We start from the raw sequence: 22,277 nt of genomic DNA, 5'->3' as shown, positions 1-22,277 counted from the left end.
GGCAGGGCCGGGCCGGGGGGAGCTCGGGGCAAGCTCCGTGAGGGGCCGTGTCAGGAGACCGGAGGTCCGACAGGAGAGAGAGCCGCTCCGCCGCGGCTCCCTGTCTCTCCCGTCCAGCTCTCGCTAAGCACTAAGTCATTCTCACTGACCCATCCTCTCCAGCTGAAGACAGAGATTGGAGATTCCCAGATACCCCCATGCATTGTGGTGTGAACATGCCCAGTGGGTCAGTCTCAGGTATGAGCTATAAATAAATCTAACCTGTAAAAAGCATTGGGGCTGAACAGTCAGTGTTTACGAAAATAATAAAAAAAGGGTTATTAGAAATACGTGGTGCGGAATGACTGTAGATGCTGTGTTCTGGAGGAGGATAGCTGGCTGGGAGTGAGGCTTGACGTTCGTCTTGGGCATGTCAACGTGGGCTCCTGCACGTTCCCAGTCAGAGCTGAGGTGTTCGAGGAGCGGGGATGGGGGAAATACAGACTTTCTTATGATGATGCTTTTTGCATAAATCAGTATTTTGTTTTCTTATGGACTGCTGTATTTTATTCTCGTAGCTTATATTGAAAAGAAAACAGTATTGATGAGGTTTAAGGATTGTAGAATCATTAAGGTTTGAAAAGACTGCTAAGGTCATCTTGTCCAACCATCAACCCATCATGTTGAAGTTGGGGATGGTTCCCCCTTTTATACAGCTGTAGGGAAAACAGAACCTAGAATTTTATTTTTTTTTAAGTTACCATACGAGTTTGGGAAGGAAAATAGAAAGCATATAAATAAATGTGATAGAGAAGAAGTTAGCTTTTGTTTGTGTTATCAAAATATTGCATACATATAGCTGAAAGGAATGCACAGTTGTAAGATGAGTAAGGTTGTGAATTAGCAAGACTCAAGTAATGATTTCACATCTCATGCCAGCACTCAAGCAAGTACCAAAAAGTTGTTAATGTGTTAATTTAAAACCTTTGTCATAAACTGTACCTAAGCTTCATTTACAGATATCACCAACTAAGTATTTACTGTTGGATTTCTTAATGCGCTTGCTGGCTGTTATGTGGAGTAGACATGGATTACAGAAGCATCTTTGGTTGCAGTATGATTATTTTTATGACATACTCCTTGAGTCTTAGCTCTTTTGCCAATAATACTGTTTTTGAATTTAGCTGTCTTCTTAGTGAAAAAAAATAAATAATGAAAAGCTCTGGCCCTATTTTTCTTTTTTACATTTCTGTATTGATCCCTAATTAAATTTCCCTCAGATATTTAGTAGAAAAAGTTCTTAATTGGCAGCTTTTAATATCTTGTTGGAATGTTAACTGTAGTCAATAACCAGAACCTACTTTTCTGTGATCTGATGATAGTAGCATTAAAATGAATCCAGGCTCATCCTATGAGAAGTAACTGATGAAACGTATATTGTACAATCAGAATATTACTTCAATGTAACTCTTTTTTTTTTGGTGATAAGTAAGCTGTACATTAGTTATGATAATTAAACAAGTTAATTATGATGTATGCAGATTGAAACATTTGACATTAATGTTTATGCATTGTATATACATCAGTAAGGAATGAATGAACCTTTGTTTTACCCTGATTCTGTACAGTGGGCTAAAGGCTATTTTGCAGGGGGTCCAGTAGATGGCAACAGAGGATGAATGTTCAGTGCTTTCATCTTTGCCCAGGTCTTGGCTAAGTTCTTCCTATTGGAAATGTGTAGCCAGTTGGAAGCACGCCTTTCATTGGATGGCTGTTGATGGCTGTGATTCCGACATTGTCCCTTGCTGATGACTTGGTTGGAGACATGGATGACATGGCCTGTCGAATAAATTTTATGACGATGTTAATATTTTAGTTTCTGTAACTATTGTCCTTGTAATCTGGAGGGGAAAATAACTTTTGCTGCAAATCCTAAAATTCATATACATGGTGCCTTGGTTTACATGGGACTTAATAATATGTTAAATGTTCTCTATCTAATGACAAGGTTGTGGTCTTAAAATATTGAAAAAATATATATATGATGTCAAGGGAAAAATGCTGCTTACTGCTGCACAGTGGATCCTAAAGTTTGTTGTAGTTATTGTGATTTACAAATGAAAAATATTATAGGCAAATAGAGTTTACTTCAGATCTGGAATAATTTTTATTGTTGTAAGATTATTGAGATTAAGTTTTACTGAAATTTTTCATTATTTGTTACTGCAAGAACTTTCTCCCTTCTTACATGCTCCATGTGGATAAAGCTGTTGGAAACTATATCGCTTCTTTGTGCTGTGAACATTTTCAGTGTCTTATAATAATCTTATTGTTTTTCTTTACAAGCATCTCTGTCTCCTAGAGTCATTTGTACCAGTGGAACCCGTTTTCTATCTACTACATGTTTATCATCCTATTTCTCTTTCTGAGGAAAACTGATTTTTTTTTTTTTTTTTTGCTGTATAATGGGACACCATCTTACAGCAATTTTAAATGATCTTCGACTAGATTGGGCATTTTTTTTGTTACTTTCCTTAAACTGAAGGAATACATGTACATTGACATTTTAAATTGTAAACTGAGCTTGTATTTTAGTGACTTGTTTGTTTTTTTTTTAATCATAGAGGTAATATATTTCCCACCCCCTTTGTCTTAACTTCCTTCCCTTTCCCCAAGAACCTTTAAATATAATTTGGAAATGGAATTTTTTTTTGCTGTTCTATTTCTGTACTTTAGCTCATTATCTCATTCATCCAGCTGTATTTGTGCAAGAGGCTGCTGATGCCAAAACCTGATGCATTCCTCCATCAAACTGTTTCAGATACTTTGTCAGTGACTTCATCAGTTCAGAGATTTACTCCTCTTTTTTTTTTTTTCTTTTTAAACTTTAGGAGTGACTGTGAACCACTTCATTTTTCCTTCTTTTCCTCTTGGAAGTATTTATAAATACACAGATACGATACTTCTTCAGAGCTTTCCTTTCTGAATAGCTACTCTGTTAACTTAAATAAAACCCAAGTAAAAAACTTATGAATTGTTTTCAGTATGAGACATTGTAATACAATTCCCAGCTGCTTTTTTCCCCCCAGCATTTAAATACATGTTCTCTTAGCATGTGGAATATCTTCATGTTTAGCTTGAATAGTTTGCACTGATGGTCAACTTCTGTGCATCTCCACTGGTGATGACAGCCTATGCTAACATGACAGTGATCGGGGAGCAAGCTGCAGGCTGAAAAAATGGTTCAATGCAGATGTTTTTTGCTCGCTGGCTGGCTTTAGTGAGTAGGAGAATCGAAGGTGGTGAGCGCAATGGGATATTGATGTTGGTTGTCAGGTGTGTGAACTCACAGACTATTTATCTTGAGACTGTAATAATCAAAGCTGTACAAGTGATTCTTATTTGGCTATATGCAGAGAATATTTTCTGGCTTCTACATTTTCCCCTTTCCCCTCTTAGGATAAAGCCTATCTGGAGAACACATTTCAAAGTGAAGAAGAGCTCAGTGCTTGAAGAACCATTACACTTGTTGTTTGAACGCAGTATCTTTGCCAAGCTCTGGGCCTGATGCAGAAATGTTGTAAATCTTTGAAGTTTGCAGCTGGCAAAATGACCAAGTGAGAGGCCAGCAGTTGGGACAATAGGTTCTGCTCAACAATCTGGAGCAATTAATGATAAAGTTTGAAGAAGATGGTAAAAGCATGTGTTTTTAGGTCAGATCTAAGAGTTGTTTGCTTCCTGCCTTGCCAGTGTCACATCCCCAGCGTGTCACACTGTCCACTTGGGGATGTGAAAGGAGTAACATGAGTACTTCCTTGGTATATTTATATGCCTTGCCTGATTCGTAGCTTAGAAACTTTCTGTACCACAGACATCCATGCAACTTTTCAGTAACTTCTTGTCAAAGAGCAGCTCTGGGACTTAAAGTATCTGTTTTGTGAGAAAGCATCCAATTTGTGGTGTTTTTTTTTTTTCTCATTTGCTACTTCCAGTTTCTTGTAATAAGAAACCATGCAGGTGATTACTTCTTGTCACATCTAGGTACTTCTTTTAACTACCTGTTAAATCTTACAGCATAGGTAAAGGCAGTGCAGTAAGTCTGGGTGGGAGGAATGTTGGATGCTCATATTAGAAGTTGTATCAGATTCCTTAGTTTAACTTCTTATGCTTCAAGTTGATATTGTGTGTTGCGTGATTTGTGTTTTCAGAAGCTTTTTTTCTACTTTGCTGTATCTTCATTGTAAGTTCCAAATGTGGGAATATGCTGTATGACTTCAAAGTTCTAGAAGTATCATCCTTAACTTTCGAAAAAGTGTATGTGCTCATTGAAAAAAAATGATTTTGTTTTAATTTAGGGTTTAATTTTTTAAAATTTTGTTTTGAATTTTGTTTAAAAAAAAACCAAAAACAAAAACTAAAAAACCTGCAATAACAGATCTGCATTTCTTAGAGACCCTTCTGGTTCTTTAAGAACGTCTGTGTAACAATGAAATAATCAGATAAACAGTGTTTGCAGAGTTTTCTTTCTTAGCAGATGTAAGAAAGTAACTTTCAACACTGTTCTGGTGTAACAAGAAGTTACAAACAGGAAATATTGTATATACTTCATTCATTGCTAAATACGCACACAGAATTACTATGTTTCTTTAACTGGGGAGCATTTCTTACTACTACAACTGAGCTTGTCCTATTCTGGAAAACTCTGTTTTAAACTTGGAGATTTTGAAATGTAGAAACTACTCTTGTCACTGTGGGCAAATCTTTTTGTGATTGTATTTTTATTCTTCCTGCATTTGTTGATTGTCCTTCTCTGCATTACCTTTTCTAAGAGGCTTGCCTTGACAGGCTATTGCCAGATGTTAGTGTTGGTCAGTACTGGGAAATGGTTTGGGACACTAGGATGCTGCTGAAGAGCAGATGGTGTACGTTACGAGAAGGCTGTGGATCATGATTGTTATGCAGATCTATGGCACTGTCTTAGAGCTTTTACAGAGGACTTAAACTGCTGAGGAGAAACTTGGTTCTTTTGCCGGACTTCCTTAAAAGACGCAAAGATGTCATAAAGTGACATCAGTTCAGCTACAACCATCTTTGTGGAGTTGGTCAGCTGCACCTCGGTGCTGGTTGTGGTGGATTTTTGTTGGTCCTAGAATGGAGAAAAGTCTTTTGACTGGAGCCTATGTACAGTGTCTGCACAACAGTGTGACATGCATTGTGACCTTGAACCAGCACCTCTGTCAACATGTAAATGTTTCTTGTGGTGTTGTATGGCCAGGTGTCCGTGAACTGTGTGTCATACTAGAGAGAGGGAAGTGGTCATCATTCTTTGCTAACTTCTGATGTTTTCATCAAGATTCCTTCTTTTAGTTCTCTTAATTTAACTTGCGTCTGAACTCCAGCTAATGGAAAAATAATCTGGGGGGGAAAAAAAGGTGATCTTGATTTCAATTAAGAGATGTTTGTATGATGACAAAGATGCACGGCTTCCTTCAGCAGAGTGTTGAAATTAACTCACAACTGAAAGTTTGGTATTTTGCTTGTAAGCTCTGTGGCAAAGGTTAAATGGTTTATTTAAGAATTTAAGCTAGACTACTAAATAAGGCTTCTTTCTTGCTTTCTTGATAAACATTTTTCTGCTCTTTTTTTAGACATGGACCGTGATTATGGGCATGGAGGCTATGGTGGCCCACGATCCATGGACTCTTACCTTAACCAGTCCTATGGGATGGAGAGTCATGGAGGTGGAGGCGGAGGAGGTGGTGGTGGTGGTAACAGGTAAAATGATCCTTCAGTTCTCCCAAGAATTAATAAAATCCAATTTTAAGTTTAAATCGTCCTGCTCTCTAACTTAAGTGTTCCTGAGGCATGTTGTTATGATTTTGTATGAACACTTTTGTTCTGAATCTTCATATTTATTATCTACTGGCAAATATTAAACTGTAAAAGCTAGATTGTAACAATCAACATTTTTGTGGAAATGTTTGACAGTGAAACAATGACTCTTTGAATGAAAATGGAAATTTTTTTTTATTTTTTTGTAATGGTTAGCAATTTGTTGCTGATTGGCCTGACATACTGTTTCTGACATAGCAGACTAGACCCAATTGGTTTAGTGCCGTAGTCTGAATCTATCAACATTCCGTTTTCAAGGAACATTTAGGGTATGTGCTCTTTGGTTTGAATGTGCAGCGCTCAAATGATCTTGGTGTTGAATATGAAAGTCATGTCCAGATTATTTCATTGGCAGGTACTGATTACACTCAAAATTGTGTGCATGTTCTAGGCTGCTTTGTAGGATGGATTGGTTTAAAAATAAATTTTCCGATGCAGTGGTCTTAAAGTTGTGTATTTAATGCTAGGATATTATTCCTGTTGCTCTTTCAGATAAAACAACATCCAAAAAAACAGTGGGAAGCAGCTGATTTGATTTAGGTTTTAGTATCATATTCAAAAAAGCATGCTTTTCAGAGTAGTGATTCTATCTCAGAGGAAATAACACGTGAAGAAAACTTTGATAATACGATGGTTTTCTTGTGTGCGCCCTTGAATTCTTGTCCGATTCTAGCCAGCCTACTGTATGATTCTTGTTTGTAGTCACTGTAGTGCCACTGGGCAAGGACAGAACTAAGTAGGGAGGCTGGAGAAATGTTGTGTTTTGCTGCACGGTTCTGTTAAACATCTGAGTTTAGTATAATTTGTTTATTGATGAGCATTAAGATTGACTTAAAAGTCTGAGCAGAGATTCAGGAATGAGTTGTACCTACCATACAGTAATCTGCATATGATTGATGTTGAATGACTTTGAACATGGAAATATCTCTTGCCATGTAACGTTAATATTGCGCATGGTCTCTTTCTGTAGACAGTGTCATTTTCTGTGTAGTTCTGGGTCTTCTGAGACTAAGATGCTTTAAAAAGAAAGGCGTTCAGTTTCCTATAGATCCAGGCAGAACATTGAGTCTGTTCTAGTTTGTATTTTATCAGTCAAGGGGTTGTCTATCCCAGCTCCTGCTGAATCTCCTATTGTAACTCTGCAGGGATACTATGTGTTTCCCTTCCAACTAGTTACAAATACAGACCATTTTCAGCCTGACTCTCTCCTAGAGTAAAACAAACTCTTAGTAAATAGCTAAAGATTTCAACTCCTTGTTTCTTTACTATGAAATTTCAAAGGCTGTGTTTTTGTTCACTGTGCATGGGTTGAGATAGACTTTCAAAATCCTGAGTTGCTAGACTTAACGGTCTGCAAACAAAACATATATGTATATTGAAGATCGTGAACCTTGAATGAGAGACTGAATATTACAGAGAAGGAGATTGCTGAAAAGTATTAATATGAATGGAAGAGCACTTAAGTTTTCTTTAAAATCAGAGTTCTGGAATGTTTAAGACTCACGACTGTACCACTAAAAAAAAAAAAATGTTTTTCTCTCAGCTGAGAACTAAGCCGCCTTTTAACTGCTGTTTAACTGTTAAACTATGAGGGCATGGTTTTGCAGAAAGGAGAGTTTGACTGGCCTGTGAATGTCTGCAGGTGATTATTGTCATGAGACTAGGGCTGGGCTCTAATAATATTTTAGCAAATGTTGCCAAAAATTTGAATTAAGCAAAGTTCATGCATTATGAACTTTAGAATTCCTTGTAGCAAAAATGGCTCAGATAGCTTTCTATCTGGTCATAGTGTCATTTGCCCAGCCCTAATCAAGATTAAACAATAACACAACTGTACAGACCAGTATAGTAGTAAATTGATTTTAGTTGATAAATGTCAACTGATAACTTGTCTTTTGAAATGTATAACATTAGTAAGCTTACTTTTTTTTCTCCTCACTGTGCAACTTTTCCAGGTTTGGACCTTATGAGTCTTACGACTCCGGGTCTTCTCTGGGTGGGCGAGATCTGTACAGATCTGGCTATGGTTATAATGAACCCGAACAAAGCCGCTTCGGAGGTAGTTATGGTGGTCGATTTGACAACTCCTACCGGAATAGCCTTGACTCTTTCGGAGGTAGAAACCAGGGCGGGTCTAGCTGGGAAGCACCTTACTCCCGTTCAAAATTGAGGCCTGGGTTTATGGAGGACAGAGGAAGAGAGAGTTACTCTTCCTACAGCAGTTTTTCTTCACCCCATATGAAGCCTGCACCTGTAGGCTCTCGGGGGAGAGGAACGCCTGCTTATCCTGAAAGTGGATTTGGAAGCAGAAACTATGATGCTTTTGGAGGACCATCAACAGGCAGAGGCCGAGGCCGAGGAGTAAGTACAGAATCTTTTCAGATTCTTTTCACTAGACACTCTTTTAAACCCTTTCAAGACCACTGCTTTAAAATTAATACACTGTTCGATACAGTGTGGTGTGTTTTTGTTGTCTTTTTTTTTTGTCCAAGCAAACTATCATGGTTGACGATGTTGTTTACCCCCCTGAAGCTGTCTTCAAGTAGAATGCAGTCTTTCTTTCTCTTTTGAAAGTAATGAGTAATAGAAGACTAGTTGATAAGGTTTATAAAACTCTCCTTTTGTGTGAAAGGTAAAGATAAAAATAATAGGTTTGGTCTAAAAGGGATTAAAAGGACTTGCATTTTTCCTTGTAAACACTAGCATCCTTGTTGCTGGTGGGGAAATTCTTGAATATTGTAAAAGTTTAATGCAAAGCCGTTTGAAGTTGAGTAGGTTAAAGGTGCAATGTATATGCAAAAAAATAAAACCCAGGTTGTGAATGCAAGAGTAGCTTTTGTTTCCTGTAAAGATGAAGCGTTAGCTAATTTTTTAATACGTTCAACATGTGCTTGTATATTGAAAAATGCACATGACTTGTGTATTGAAGGAATGATGAGGAGAAAATTGCGAAGGTAGGTGGCTAGCTGTTGCAGTGATTCTCATTTAAAATTGAAGCATCATTAAAAGGGGGCATCATCAACTTGAAATTAGATTCTTTCACAGACTTCAGATTAATTTCCAGATAATGTTCCTAGTCCTCTTTCTTGTATTAGTTTAGTTTTGCAGCCATATGTTCTAACTCTCCTTCAGTGGCTTCCTTTCCAGTGTAGGATGTAAAAATAAATAAATAAATCATATGTCAATATTAAACATACACAAAATAGTAGATCACAGGCAGTTTGGAGAAGTAATGCTTAATGTTAAATGAGTTAGAGGAAAAATAGAAGAGTTAAGAAATCATCTTGACAGAAGCATGAACTTTAAGTTGATGGTGTCCCTTTACATTGGTTTTATAATCTCAATTCTGATTTTTATTTTTTGTTTTGAAGCACAAAGAGTTCAGTGAGCACTTTCCTGCCTACGCCTCTAGATGCATCTTAACTTTAAAAATTCTTAAGTGTGCCATATTTCTTTGGGAAGCAATTCTTTAATGTTAAACTTCACAACTTGCTTGTAGTTTGAGGTATAGAGGAAGATTATTTATTTTTACTGTTTTCGAGTGCCTAATTGTGTGTTGATTTTGTTTCAGAAGGTTTACTTTGCAGGATTCTTGTATACTGTAGTTGCCATATTGAAATTTTAGCTCAGGTTTGCACATGGCTACTAGCTAGCATGTAGCACGGTATTAGAAATAGTCTAATCTTCTTATTTCTTTACTTATCAAGCTGAAAGCATTTGATTCTTAAGCTTTGATGCCATCCTTTCAGAACTCATTTGGATCTGAAAGTTTTGTGCAAAATTTTGTCCGAGCAGCCTTATTTCTTTTTTGTTTTTGCTTTTTAAAAATCTATCTCTGTAGACCTCTGCATTGTCCTTTATTACATAAAAACTAAACTACTTACTATATTTAAAATGCATTGCACCTTTAATAGATACTGTTTTTTTTTTTAAACAAAAAAAAGTACTTGAAATTATTCAAGTGCCAACTTCATATCAAATTTATATGCATACAGTGTAAATATACATGCTAGGTAGTTCTGTAACTGTCTCACTAAATAAATTAACGTGGAGATCTTGTGCATGGACTTCTGATTAAGTAACCTGTTTTGATACATTCACTTTGTCATTTAAAATCCGCTAATAAAATGGGTATACTTTTTGTGGAAAATATTTTTCAAATTATTTTTATGTTTATTTAACTTTGATAGTGTAGTAGTAATTTTCTTCTCATAGCGATGGGAATATTTCTGCTTATCCAATACACCCAACCAGTCAATGGGCTCTCTTCTGCCCCTTATTAATCAAATAGTTGAGCTAGTATTAAGCAAAATGTTAGCACTTTGAAAAAGATGGCTACCTAATTTCTCCCTCTTCAGATTACTCAGAGAGGTTGCTTTCGTAAGCAGGTGTCCATAAACGTCTGTAGAGCATTTCAGGTATGATAGAAAGGTTTTGTTTTTCAAGTGAACTTTCATTCCTGTTGCTGGCATGATTTTCGTATGAAGCACAACTTTTGAATTCACTGTCATGCATCATCGTGGAATGATTACTTAAAAGAGAGACTGAGCTTCCTTCAGTTTATCGCTGGACAACCTTCTTTATTAAGTTTTCAATCATTGATCATTTGGCATAAACAAGTTTCTTTTTTTTTTTTACTGGCTGTTAACTAGAGTGCAGGAAAAAATGACTTGGTTAGCTCTGTTTTTCACAGAGGGACAATTCTTTCATGTAGAAAATCTGAAGAGGGAAGCCAAGATGCTAGGCTGAGACTGACAGGCATGTTCGTCATCTTGAGCAATGGTTCTGAATAAGCAGAAACACAGTTATATATATATGTACGTACGTATTTTACTGGACAAACACCCACACAGCCTTTACACAAAACATTAACATTGGAAGCTTAAATTTCCCCTGTATTTTGCTCCAGAATGCACGTTTTAGTTTACGGTTTTATTGTAAACGCTTGTGCCAAGTAATTGTTATATTTCTATTGATTTCATATACTAATACCTTCTTTTCACGAATTTCCAGCATATGGGAGACTTTGGAGGAATGCACAGACCTGGAATTGTTGTTGACTATCATAACAAACCCAGCCCTGCAGCAGTTGCTGCAAGAGGAATAAAAAGGAAAATGATGCCACAGCCGTACAACAAACCTGGTGGGACATTTATCAAGAAACCTAAAATGACAAAACCTATTTTGAAGTTGACCCAGAAAAAATCATCTAGTAAGTAATGAAGTGCCAACATTAAGCTAAAATTACTGCTACTTATTCATTAGCAATTATTTAGTTTTAATATTCAGGAAGAAGTCTCCATATGCTGCTTTGTAACTTTTCTAACTATTGAGAAGCTTAGAGCAATTTACTAAGGCTTGCACTGAAAGATGCTCTGAGCAATATAATGTAGCTGAAAACTATAAAGTGGATATAGAGTAACAGAAAACTGATACATACAACGTGGGATGTATTTCAGTGCTTTTTTAAAATCGCATTTAATGTCTAACCTATCTCAAAAAGTTACAACTTCCTTGGTTTTTGGAGTTAGCAGTGATTGTTTCTGAAAGTATGATTCGTTTGTGCTTCTATAGATGTCTGGTTTTACTTCTAGCGCTATTAAAATATGGTAAATTGTAGATGTAGACTGTCTTAAGTGCAGGATAAGTTTTATTTTTTTCTTGAATAACTTAACTGCTTTAAAATTAATTGATAGTAATATTAAACAGCAGTTTTGTACTATTTATTTCTTCCTCATTTTATGCTTATAGATACAAAGTCATCTTTCCAGGATTCTACTATAGAGGTAAGACTGTCAGAACTGGAAAATGTTTCATTTGTTCATAAGTTTGAACAGTATGCCTTAATACAAGTATTTATTAAGCTAGAGTTATTTAAAAACTAAGCACTTAATTATGAATGCTTTTGTAAACTTCATTTTTTTTCCATTTTATCTTAAACTATCTCATTTTAGTGGTGGCATAAAATCTTATTGGTTTTTGAATGAAAGGTGTAACTTGTGCTATGCCTTGTGAAAAGTGAGCTTAAAATGTATTTGTAGACTTACTGGTTGTTCTTGTAATACAACTAGGATGTGTACACTTCCCATGTTATTAAGGGCAGGTTATTAAGTTCGGTAATTAAGCCCAAAATGATGGGAAACTACTGCAGTGAGGGAGAATGGATCAGATAGGAGATATACTAAGGAGAGAAAGTAAATGAAAAGGGATCACTGTTAACAGATGGTCTCTGGTAAGGTGCAAAGAGTAGTTCCAACCTACAGAAAGATCAGTTGCAGCAGTACACAAGAAATGTGATTAGTATGCTCAGTGTATATCCCCTTTCTCCTAGTTAAGAGACAAACGTGATTTCCTTCTTGTTGAGTGGAGGTATTAACATATTCTCAACAAAGTATTTGTAAGTTTGAGTTGGAAGTCAGAAGGCTTACGTAGAAGATAGTGGGAATTTTGCTTATGAAATTAATTCACAAAGATATAAATGTACTCAACCACTTGAGGTGGTTGTACATTAAGTCTTAATGTAGGTACTCTATATACTGTCATATTTGATTAAAAGGAGAAAGTAACAAATCACTTGAAGTAAAGTGACTTAAACTGTTTTCTGGATCTAGAATGGCGTTGCATCTTTTTCATATGACACTTCTGGTTTCAAATTAGGAAATTGAAGTGGACACAAGTGGTGCAGTTGTTATATATGAAGACTTTACAAGAGATGCTTATGATGTTGGGTATCAGACTTTTGGAGGTAAGTCAGTTTGCTTTGTTAGGTAAGGTTTTATAGATTTTTTTTTTTGTTTGACTCTGAGTGAATAGAATTAGTGTGCATGTGTGTATGACTTCTAATAATTATTGCACAGCATGACATGTTATCTTTAATAGATTTTGTGTATTTAGACCATGGAGAAGAACATGGTGTGTAACATCTGTCCATTGCTTATTTTCTTTACACACTTACTGTGTCTCTGTATTCTAATTCTCCTTTTGGATCCTTTATCCACATTTAGTAAATTTTTTTAATTGTAGACATTCTTCCAATTCTTAAAAACTGGTGTAAGTGCACAGAAGGAAAGTGGAAGCCTCACTGTGTGGTACCAGCCTGTATAGAGGCTCAGGCTTCTATTTCCTCAGCTTGTAACAGGATGGGTGCTTAAGATGGAGCTTGAGGGGTAAGATGCAGACCACTTTACTCCGCAGAACGTTGTACTGTTTCTACAGCAGTACAGCAAATGATTCTTTACATGCTCTGGGATTGGTGATAAAACACTAAGTAAAATTGAAATACTGAAACCAGTGGAACTCTGGGAGTTGTTTGCTTTTAATTTGCCTTTTTTTTTTATGAACTTAAATCATAATAAAAAGACCTAAAAAATTTTGGATAGTTTTTCTCTTGTCTGGATCAGAACAATTTTTTCAACTCCAATACAAAGTGAAATAATTTAGTGTTAATCGGGAATGAAGGGTAAACTGTTAGTCATTAGAAATGTTTTCAATCCCAGTGATGTTTCTAGACCTGCAGAGCTTCTGATAAGTCTCCCGTTTTCTTATATTATACTGCTGTGTGTTGCTTTCTGCTGCTATTTGGATGCAGACAGATTATAGCGAGGCTGACCTCTCTTAAAGTTGAACTGTAGAGGAAGATTAAGTGATTCCTTTTTTACTGCTCTGAAACAAGTGACTGAATAATATTCTAATATTCTCACTGTTTATAGGCTTTAGAAGTAAAGTAAACATAACTACACTTCTGCAAAAGATCTATGTCTTTGTAAGTCTTTAATGTTGCACAAATGTTTTGTAGTCATTTGTCAGTACTCTTAAGTATGTGCTAGATGATAATTTAACAAAGTTTTTTGCTGGTGCTTTTTTCTGTGCCCTTTTCTGCTTAGTTACTTGGAAGGGCCCTTAATAACTAGGCACATCAGAATAAGATTTGCTTTAACTCTGAATTTTCTTTCTTTTATGAGTGTAATCTACAACTATTTGAAGCAGATGTTTTAACTTGTCTTCTCTAATGAAGGGAAAGAAAACTATTATGGCATTTAAATAGGCCTTCAAACCATTTTGATATAGGACCTTTCTCTGCGTTTTTGGCTATTCCAAGGGTGTTTGTGGTGGAAACATGGAAGGCAAATATTTTGTCTGGAAAGAAAGATTTTGTTGGGGGGAACATAATATTTTAAAATCCTTCTGTACCTTAAGATTCCAAAGGAGAAGCTAAAAGTGAGGAGGAGGAAAAGCGGCGAATTGAGGCTAGAAGAGAGAAGCAAAGACGTAGAAGGGAAAAAAACAGCGAGAAGTACGGTGATGGATACAGGTTTGTGTTGTAACTTCAGTCTTGTGTGCTTTGGTTTTCTTCTGCCTTATCGTTATTCTGTAAGAATATGTCTTCATTCCTGAAAGGACCTTTTGGACTGATTTTAAATGAAAAATAAACCCAACAAACAAGCAGAAATAAACAGCACCCGAATCTTTTGATTTAGAAGACTGGATATTCAGCTCTGAGGCCCACATCATAATAAAGATATGGACCTGTTAAAGAGGGTCCAGAGGAGGTCCAGAAGGATGATCAAGTTGGGAGAGCTGGGGTCATTTAGCCTAGAGAAGAGAAGGCTGTGAGGAGACCTTATCGTGACCTTACAGTACTTAAAGAGGAAAGATGAGGGAGGGACTTTGTATTCAGGATTGTAGTGATAGGACAAGGGATAACAGTTTTTAGCTAAAAGAGTAGATTTGTAGATTTTGGTTAGGAATTAGTGAATAAGTTCTTCACTACGAGGTTGGTAAGGCAGTGGATCAGGCTGTCCAGAGAAGATGAGGATACGTCATCCCTGGAAAGCGTTAAAGGCCAGATTGGATGGGGCTCTGAGCAACCTGATCTAGTGGGAGGTGCGCCTGCCCATGGCAGGGTGGTTGGAACTAGTGATATTTAAGGTCCCTTCCAATCCAAGCCATTCTGTGATTCACTTGACCCCTACTGTATCAGGAAGTATGTGAATTAACCTCTTTCTGACAAGTGCATCACTGAACACCTGAGAACCACCTTAGAATGGTACTGCTTTTGAAGTATATATTTCAGTTAAACAAGTTTATATTAATGCTGACTTAAGCTGATCCAAAACTGACCTCGTTCTGTTTTGATATGTATGAGGAGCTGTTTTGTAGCAAAACTATGTAGATAGTTCTATAACTTGTCTTAGTTTTGCCACAGCGAAGCATGCTAATGGCTTTAAAATGTCTAGTTTTTCTTCTGCATAGGTAGCTTTAGAGTAGCTCTTTTTTATATTTGGGTCTTGTAGTAGATATCCTTCCTAATGGTAAAACACTGGATTTTTTTTTATTTAGGCTTCTTTGAGGGGTACTTCTATTCTGTTTGTGATTAGTTTTATGATGTCTTCATTCTTTTGAGGGAAGAGGGAAGAACATTACTTTAACAGCAATATTATTTGATGCATTTCTCTTGCTAGAATGGCATTTACTTGCTCATTTTGCAAATTTCGAACATTTGAAGAAAAAGAAATTGAATCCCATCTGGAGAGTGCAGCTCACCAGGAAACACTGGATCATATTCAGAAGCAAACCAAATTTGACAAAGTAGTGATGGAGTTTCTTCATGTAAGACAAGGGATTTTTTATTTCACTTGCATAATATTTTTATGTTAGGGTGTAATTAGAATGTATAATTTAGTCTTCAAAATATGCTTAATTTATCATTGTTATTATATATAGTCTAATATTGTTCTGAATAATATTTCAACCATATGTTCCTTTTGGAACATAAACACTCATATGTTAGATGTGTAATTTTTTCTCTCTGATTCTCTGTAGGAATGTATGGTGAATAAATTCAAGAAGACAGCTATGCGTAAGCAACAGACTAGTAACCAAACGGAAAATGCTCAGGCTGTTGAAAAAGATATCATGGAAGGTGGGCTAATGCTCTTTATGTGGTAGCACATACTGTGGAGATCAGGGATGGGGAAACAAGGAAATAAACTAGTTTCTTATCAAGGCCAAAGCTAATTCAGCTGCTTTGTGGAAAAATTGAGGGATTTAAGGTTTGTTTATTGTATTAAAATGTGTATTAAGAATATTGGTTATTGTAGACTTTAAATACCAGACATTGTTTGAGAGAGTTCAAATTTATGACTGTTGTAACATTTTTATTTTCCTCTGTTTAGGCAGGTAGGTATTTATGTCTTATAACCTCAGGCATCAGACATAATTGCCTGAGTCTCATATATAGTGTGTGAAGAGAAGGAGCTGAAGTGTCCAGGTGAAATACATCCTCTTTCAACATTATTTTCAGTGAGCTTAGTTCTGATGCCTGAATTTGCTTGAATATTCCCCTGTGGTTCAGCTTGACATGTTTAACAATTGAAAACTCTAACTTTCCTGGAATAAAATAACTAATCCCTCTTCCAGTCTTCTGGAATTACACATTTAATGTTAATGACTTGTTGTGTGTTCTTTGGCAGGGGTTACTGCTGATGACCATATGATGAAAGTTGAGACTGTTCACTGCAGTGCTTGCAGTGTGTATGTTCCTGCATTGCACAGTTCTGTTCAGCAGCACTTAAAGTCTCCTGATCACACAAAAGGAAAACAAGTAAGATATGGCATATTACTTAAGAAGAGAAGAAATAATAATAATAAAGATATAATCTTATAGTAGGTGAGCAGAGTAAGTCATTTCTAAACTACGTTGGCACTATTTATTCTGTAAAAATCTAGAATGCCCTTAATAAACATGATGTCTTATGAAGTAGCTGGCATTTAAGCCCCCCCAGTTAATGAAAGGTTGGTGTGCTTGATAGCTGTCAATAGTGAATTCTGAGAAGGTTACTAGGAATAACTTCTTAAGTTTTTATTTTAGGGAATTTTTTTTTTTTTCTGCCATGAAGTGTCAGACTCTTACTCAAATTGTAACTGTAAAACATAATGCTTCTTTCCGGTAAGATGATACTGATGTCTTTTTTTGATTGTCTACTATCCTTTTAATGTGAAAAAGGTGAGCATTGTGGACTTAGCAGCAGTATGGGTTTGGATCCTGTTACAGTTTGTGATGCACTTCTAATATTGGTAGATGAGTTAAAGAGTAGCATGAGTAGAAAAATGATCTCATTTGTCACAGTAAGTTAGATTTCTAAACTAACATGTTATTTGAGCTTCTGTAATTATGAACTGTATTAGGCTGTGATGGAGAAATGTATATGTGTTATTTATAGGTGAGAATGGATAACTGGGAATAGACAGTGCATCATTGTTTGTCGTTTGTTGTGTAAGACTTGAATATATATATTTTGATCAAACGAAAGCAACAAACTATAAATGCTGTCAAACTTAATTCAGTTTATTCTGCAGTTTGGACTTAAATGCCGGGAGTAAGCATTTCATGTTTTATTACTTTCACGATTTACCTTACAGAAACAGACCACAAATTGAAATACGTGACAATTGGAACAGGTTTATGGTAGTTATTCACTGTAAAATCTGTTTCCTAGGCCTACAGAGAACAAATAAAAAGGGAGAGTGTTCTTACTGCTACCAGTATCTTGAATAATCCAATAGTCAAGGCACGATATGAGCTGTATGTGAAGGTAAGACGTGAATAAGAAAAATAAAATGCTATCATCTGTAACATCAGTGATATCACCATTTCATCCATACGGATGGAATTTAACCTCAGTGCTCTGTCTCCTGTTTCTGCCTTCTTGGTTGCTCACACACTGAATGTACTGAAATGTATTTTCCCAGTCTCACATCATTGTCTTAAATCATAGAATCACAGAATTGTTGAAAGGGACCTTCAAAGGCCATCTGGTCCAACTCCCCTGTGATGAACAGGGACACCTACAGCTCAATCAGGTTGCTCAGAGCCTGGTTCAGCCTGCCCTTGAATGTTTCCACTGAACACGTAAATCAGCAAGGAGACAAGAAAGCATCCTATAGGGAAAACATCTGTGCATAGCCAGGCACAGCTCAAACAGCGCTCTCTGAGTTTTAATTCCGTGCTGTCTGTGTATTCCTAGGCAAGCACATCAACCAAGGCTGCATGCGGATCTGCAGAGGTTCCAGTTCTGAGTGCCACCTGTCCCACGCTGGTGGGAAGGAGCACTGAGCTGCATCATGGGGGCACAGGCTTTAACTTAGCTTATTTGCAGGAAAAAATGACCACATTCAGATTTACTAGTTACCTTTTTGATTTTTTGTATTTATACATATATCTGGTCAATATTTGATCAGTCATTTAATCAAAATCAAGTTTTAGGAAAATGTAGCAGCATCTTTACACATAATACTGACTGTAGAACACGAATCACTTGACAAATAAGTTAATCCTTGTTCAGAAGCAAAGACTCTATATAAGACTTTGTGGTAAAGTACTGTGTACACCGCTTGTCTAATATTTCACAGAATCTCTAGAATTCATGAAAGTTTACAAAAGTAGTTGTTGTGTTTAAAAAAAAAAAACTTAAAAAGGCTTGGCAGCCTGCATTGCGAATTCACAGCTTGAGAAATATAGGGGAATTCATTTTGGCAAAAATATTTTTTTCCTTTTCTGGCTAGCTATGTAACTTTTTGTAGTAACACTGTTGGCTATTTTTGTTAGTTATAAGCCAATTAATCGTTAACTTTCCTTGTGCCTAACCAAAGGATTCTTTCAGAAAAAGCAGTTTTGCCTTGCAGAAATATGACAGGTATGAGCCAATGCACAATTTAATTGTAATCTAGAAGATCAAATTTAGTTATGCTCTGAGCAATTGTGAATGATTGGATGCATGAAATGGTTTCATACTATTTCTCTAGAAAGAAGAAAAGGTGGCAACCAGCTAGCACAGCTTCAAATATTTGAATGTATTTCCAACTGTCTCTGCTGGTGTTTTTTATGGCTTGATATGTGTATGCATTGTCCCTTGCAGCCCCCTAGTGGGAGACTGATGGAATGAGGGATGGAAAATTGCTGTTCATCAATAGATGAAGGCAAGATTGCCTTCCCAAGGAGGGCACTGCCATTTTCAGAGTGCTTATCATTGGTATTCTTTGAACATGATACACACACACGCTCAGTGAGATGTGTACATCTGGTTATGCAATTCCCTCTCATACTTATGCTAATGTATAAAGAACTGGAGATTGAAAGAGTCCGTTTGTCTTATGCAGCACTTTATGAACCAGTACATGTGATACATGCATTTGGTGCATGTGGTCCTCCAGGAGAGGAGGAAACCCTACTTACAATTGGAAATCAGTTGCTTTAAGAGAGTGGGCCATTGGGACAGGGGGGAACCCATAAAAACCACCTCCAACAAAAGCAAATAAACAAAAACTCACCATTATTTCAGAAGGTTTTGTCTGTCCTGCATATGCAGAATGGGAAGAAAAAATTTGAAACAGGGAAGTCCTGTGAGACTGTTGAGTAGACTTGTACCAAGTCAGAAAGGCAGGTAATAAACTTTATAAATCCCTTTGATAAAAAGAACAGAACTGCAAGTCAACAACTTCTGATTATTATTTTTTTGTTAATGGCTATTAATACAATTTAATGAACAAATAAGATGAATTCTTTTCCTTTTCATATTACACAGCTGGGTTTCTCTGTGCAAAATTGGGAATCTTGATATAGTGAGTTGTTAGTGTCATTTTCAGATCAGAGTTCCTCTGTCAGCTGTTTGAACATGAAAGGGCAAAGAAACTCCTAATATTTCATGTTACTCTTTATTGCTTATTGATTATTCATAGTGTTTAAACATCTGAAGAAGTAAAAGCTGAAGTACATCTTGTGCAGAACTATCCCATGAAACAGAAAAACGTGCAACTAGAATGGCAGTGTATTCAAAATAGTCTCTAAGAAATCTGTTTGGTGACTTTTCCAGATCAGCAGTGAAATGAATTTCAGTCTAGTCAATGTAATCCTAGATTTAATTTTTTCATTTATGGAATCATTTGCCTTTGATAGGGTTATTCAGAATTAATAGTGAAAGAAGAAAAGAAGGGATTTTCTTAATATTCAGATTAGATTTGAATTTTGGGGGAAAGGAAGCAGCTGTAAGTCCTAATAAAAAAGATTCCGAAATTTAAAAATGTAATTTTGATTTCCTGATTGCTGAAGTTTGTGTTTAATGTACTTTGGCTTTTTCGAAGTGCCACTTCAATCACTGAAATGATAAACATTATTTGAGCTTGTTTGGAACAAATATTTAAAGTGTTTTAATTTTTCTCTTCCAGGGTGAAAATCCTTTTGAAATTAATGATCAGGCTCAGGAGCAGCAGGCAGAAGAAGAGGACAAGGCTGATGAGCCAGCTGAGGGTGAGGAAGAAGAGGAGGAAGAAGAGGAAGAAGAAACTGAAGAGCAAACTGATTTTACTTTAGACCACACTGAAGATAATTAAATGCAAGAAAATAAGGAAAAAAATATTTGTGGGGGGGGGGGGCGGCAAAACAGCTTTTTATTTCTGCTCTAAAGTGGCTAAGACTTTTTAATAGTCTCAAATGAACGTTGTTGAGGACTCCCCACCCTATGCATGCATTCCATTCTGTGGAGAACTTGTTTATAATAATTCCTCTGTGTTTCTGATTTTGTTTAAAATGAAATTAAGATTATTTTAGTTGAGCTTTTTATAGCAAACTGACTGTTAAAGCTGATTAAACATTGTGTTGTATATTTTTTTAAGCTTTCTATTTTTTTGATGTGTGCATTGAAAGTTGGATATAATAATTTTTGATCTAATCATTTGGAAGGATTGTCTGGAGGTAAATATTTTAAATGCTGTATGGCATAAGCTTATATTTACCTGAGTACAGAAAGAGTAAACTTCAAAAATTGTGCTGTTGAGTGTGGCTATTTTGGGAACTGCATTGCACTCTGTATAATAGAGTATGTGTTATAATATGCCCTGTAGCTTTTTGTGATAAAATGTACCAGTTTGTAGAAATAAAACATGTAAGAAATGTTACTGTTTGAAGTGTCCATAGTTAAGTATCTCAAGAATTTCCCCATGCATTCCATATTTTGAATCAAATTTTGATACTATTATTATTTAGAAGTTCATCTGTGTGTTTTTGTTTCTTTTGATGTATTCAGATTACACCTAACCTTTTCCTCTAAATATGATAATATTAATAGGAATAACTGCATGATTTCTTGCAGCCATTATGGGGATCTTTTTCTAAGTGTCATCATATATGCAGTTTGTGTACCTTTCCTTTGCAGAACATTTGTGTTAAATTGTAACTATTGTTATGTACATGTGACAAAGGCATAGAGTGGGTAGGTGGAAATTTAAGATTCCTCACCTCAAATGTGAACTGATTTGCTTTTGTGGTGACCTATTGCAAGAATGAATGAGTACTGTGGGAGAAGACTTGGTTTAGATACTAGTCCAGTAGAAAGACCAGTGGCAGTGGTCAGCTCTGAAAAATGTGTATTTGTAGTCTTTCGATAAAAGGCAACAGCCGTAGCTGAGAGAGTAGACAATACAACATTGTGAGGGAGGAGAGAGGAAACTGAGTTTGGTGCCTTTATGCCTAGTTCCCATTAAAAAACACAAACGGGGGGGGGGGAGAACCCTCACAACATTAAGTTGATTGTTACACCTTTAAGTGGATTAGGTTGCTACTAGTTAGCATGGCTTGTTTGAAAGATGCTAAGCTTTCAGTTGGTTGAACTGTATTTCTCGCTTAAAATATTTTTATTAACTTTTTGTAAGCTAAAAATGACTAAGTACACCTGAGGTCTTTTAAACCCTTGTTCTCCTTTTCAAGATAAGGATTAAGATCTCCATTTGCAATAATCTCCCTTCTACCTTAGAAGGTGGTCACTTGGTTGCTCATCTTTGTGTTTTATTTGTAGATCTCTTGAGAAGATGATGCTGATCCCTTCCTAGACAGTTTAGCAGGAACTGTGGCAGTGTTCTAGCAACTGGCATGAGCTTTAGCATGAAAAGTATTTTTTTTTTTGTGATGGTTCAGAGAACTGAGATGCTGCCCAGATTTCTGCAAGTGCTTTTTTATTATTGTAGTCGTATTGCTATTACCTCAGGATCTTTGAACTCTATGCAGTCTTGACTTAAACATGTTTTAGATTACATGTTGATTTTTTCTATAGATTGCATATTCTATTTATGAAGCACGTTAAGTGATAGCTTAAATGACTTTTTTAAAAGGTAGCTGCTGATTATAGTGGACATAATTGATTTTTTTCTGTAGGTTTAGAAAGAAGTTTTAATGGTGCTTTGAGTCTCTTCTGTATCTGTTTCATAATGTTCAATTAATTTCCTACATGGTAATAAAGCATAGAAATAATTTCAGATACTGAAGATCCCTTTTCCAGATTACCAATAGTCTTGGTAAGATGTGCACACACTAAGTTATTCCAAACTGAGTTGAAATTGCAATTGTTTTAAAATCT

General features: G+C 36.1%; 1 protein-coding gene across 2 annotated transcripts in view; it reads left to right on the top strand.

The window, feature by feature from the left end:
- ZNF326 (zinc finger protein 326) overlaps positions 1–20,823 on the top strand; it is a 21,304-nt gene extending 481 nt beyond the window's left edge. Inside the window, exons 2-13 of one of the 2 annotated variants that reach the window (XM_021404674.1) lie at positions 163–237; positions 5,628–5,754; positions 7,827–8,232; positions 10,885–11,083; positions 11,623–11,657; positions 12,529–12,616; positions 14,068–14,182; positions 15,333–15,480; positions 15,694–15,793; positions 16,344–16,474; positions 17,370–17,465; positions 20,095–20,823. In XM_021404674.1, coding sequence (XP_021260349.1) covers positions 163–237; positions 5,628–5,754; positions 7,827–8,232; positions 10,885–11,083; positions 11,623–11,657; positions 12,529–12,616; positions 14,068–14,182; positions 15,333–15,480; positions 15,694–15,793; positions 16,344–16,474; positions 17,370–17,465; positions 20,095–20,259 — 1,685 coding nt within the window. In that variant the 3' untranslated portion in view covers positions 20,260–20,823. The remainder of the gene's footprint in view (positions 1–162; positions 238–5,627; positions 5,755–7,826; positions 8,233–10,884; positions 11,084–11,622; positions 11,658–12,528; positions 12,617–14,067; positions 14,183–15,332; positions 15,481–15,693; positions 15,794–16,343; positions 16,475–17,369; positions 17,466–20,094) is intronic. The other variant, XM_021404675.1, reaches the window with a different exon arrangement.

The sequence above is a fragment of the Numida meleagris genome, chromosome 7 (genome assembly GCF_002078875.1).
Source record: "Numida meleagris isolate 19003 breed g44 Domestic line chromosome 7, NumMel1.0, whole genome shotgun sequence".
NCBI classification, from domain to species: Eukaryota; Metazoa; Chordata; class Aves; order Galliformes; family Numididae; genus Numida; species Numida meleagris.
The sequence above is the reverse complement of the archived record's forward strand: the minus strand, read 5'-3'. Positions and strand labels throughout refer to the sequence as shown.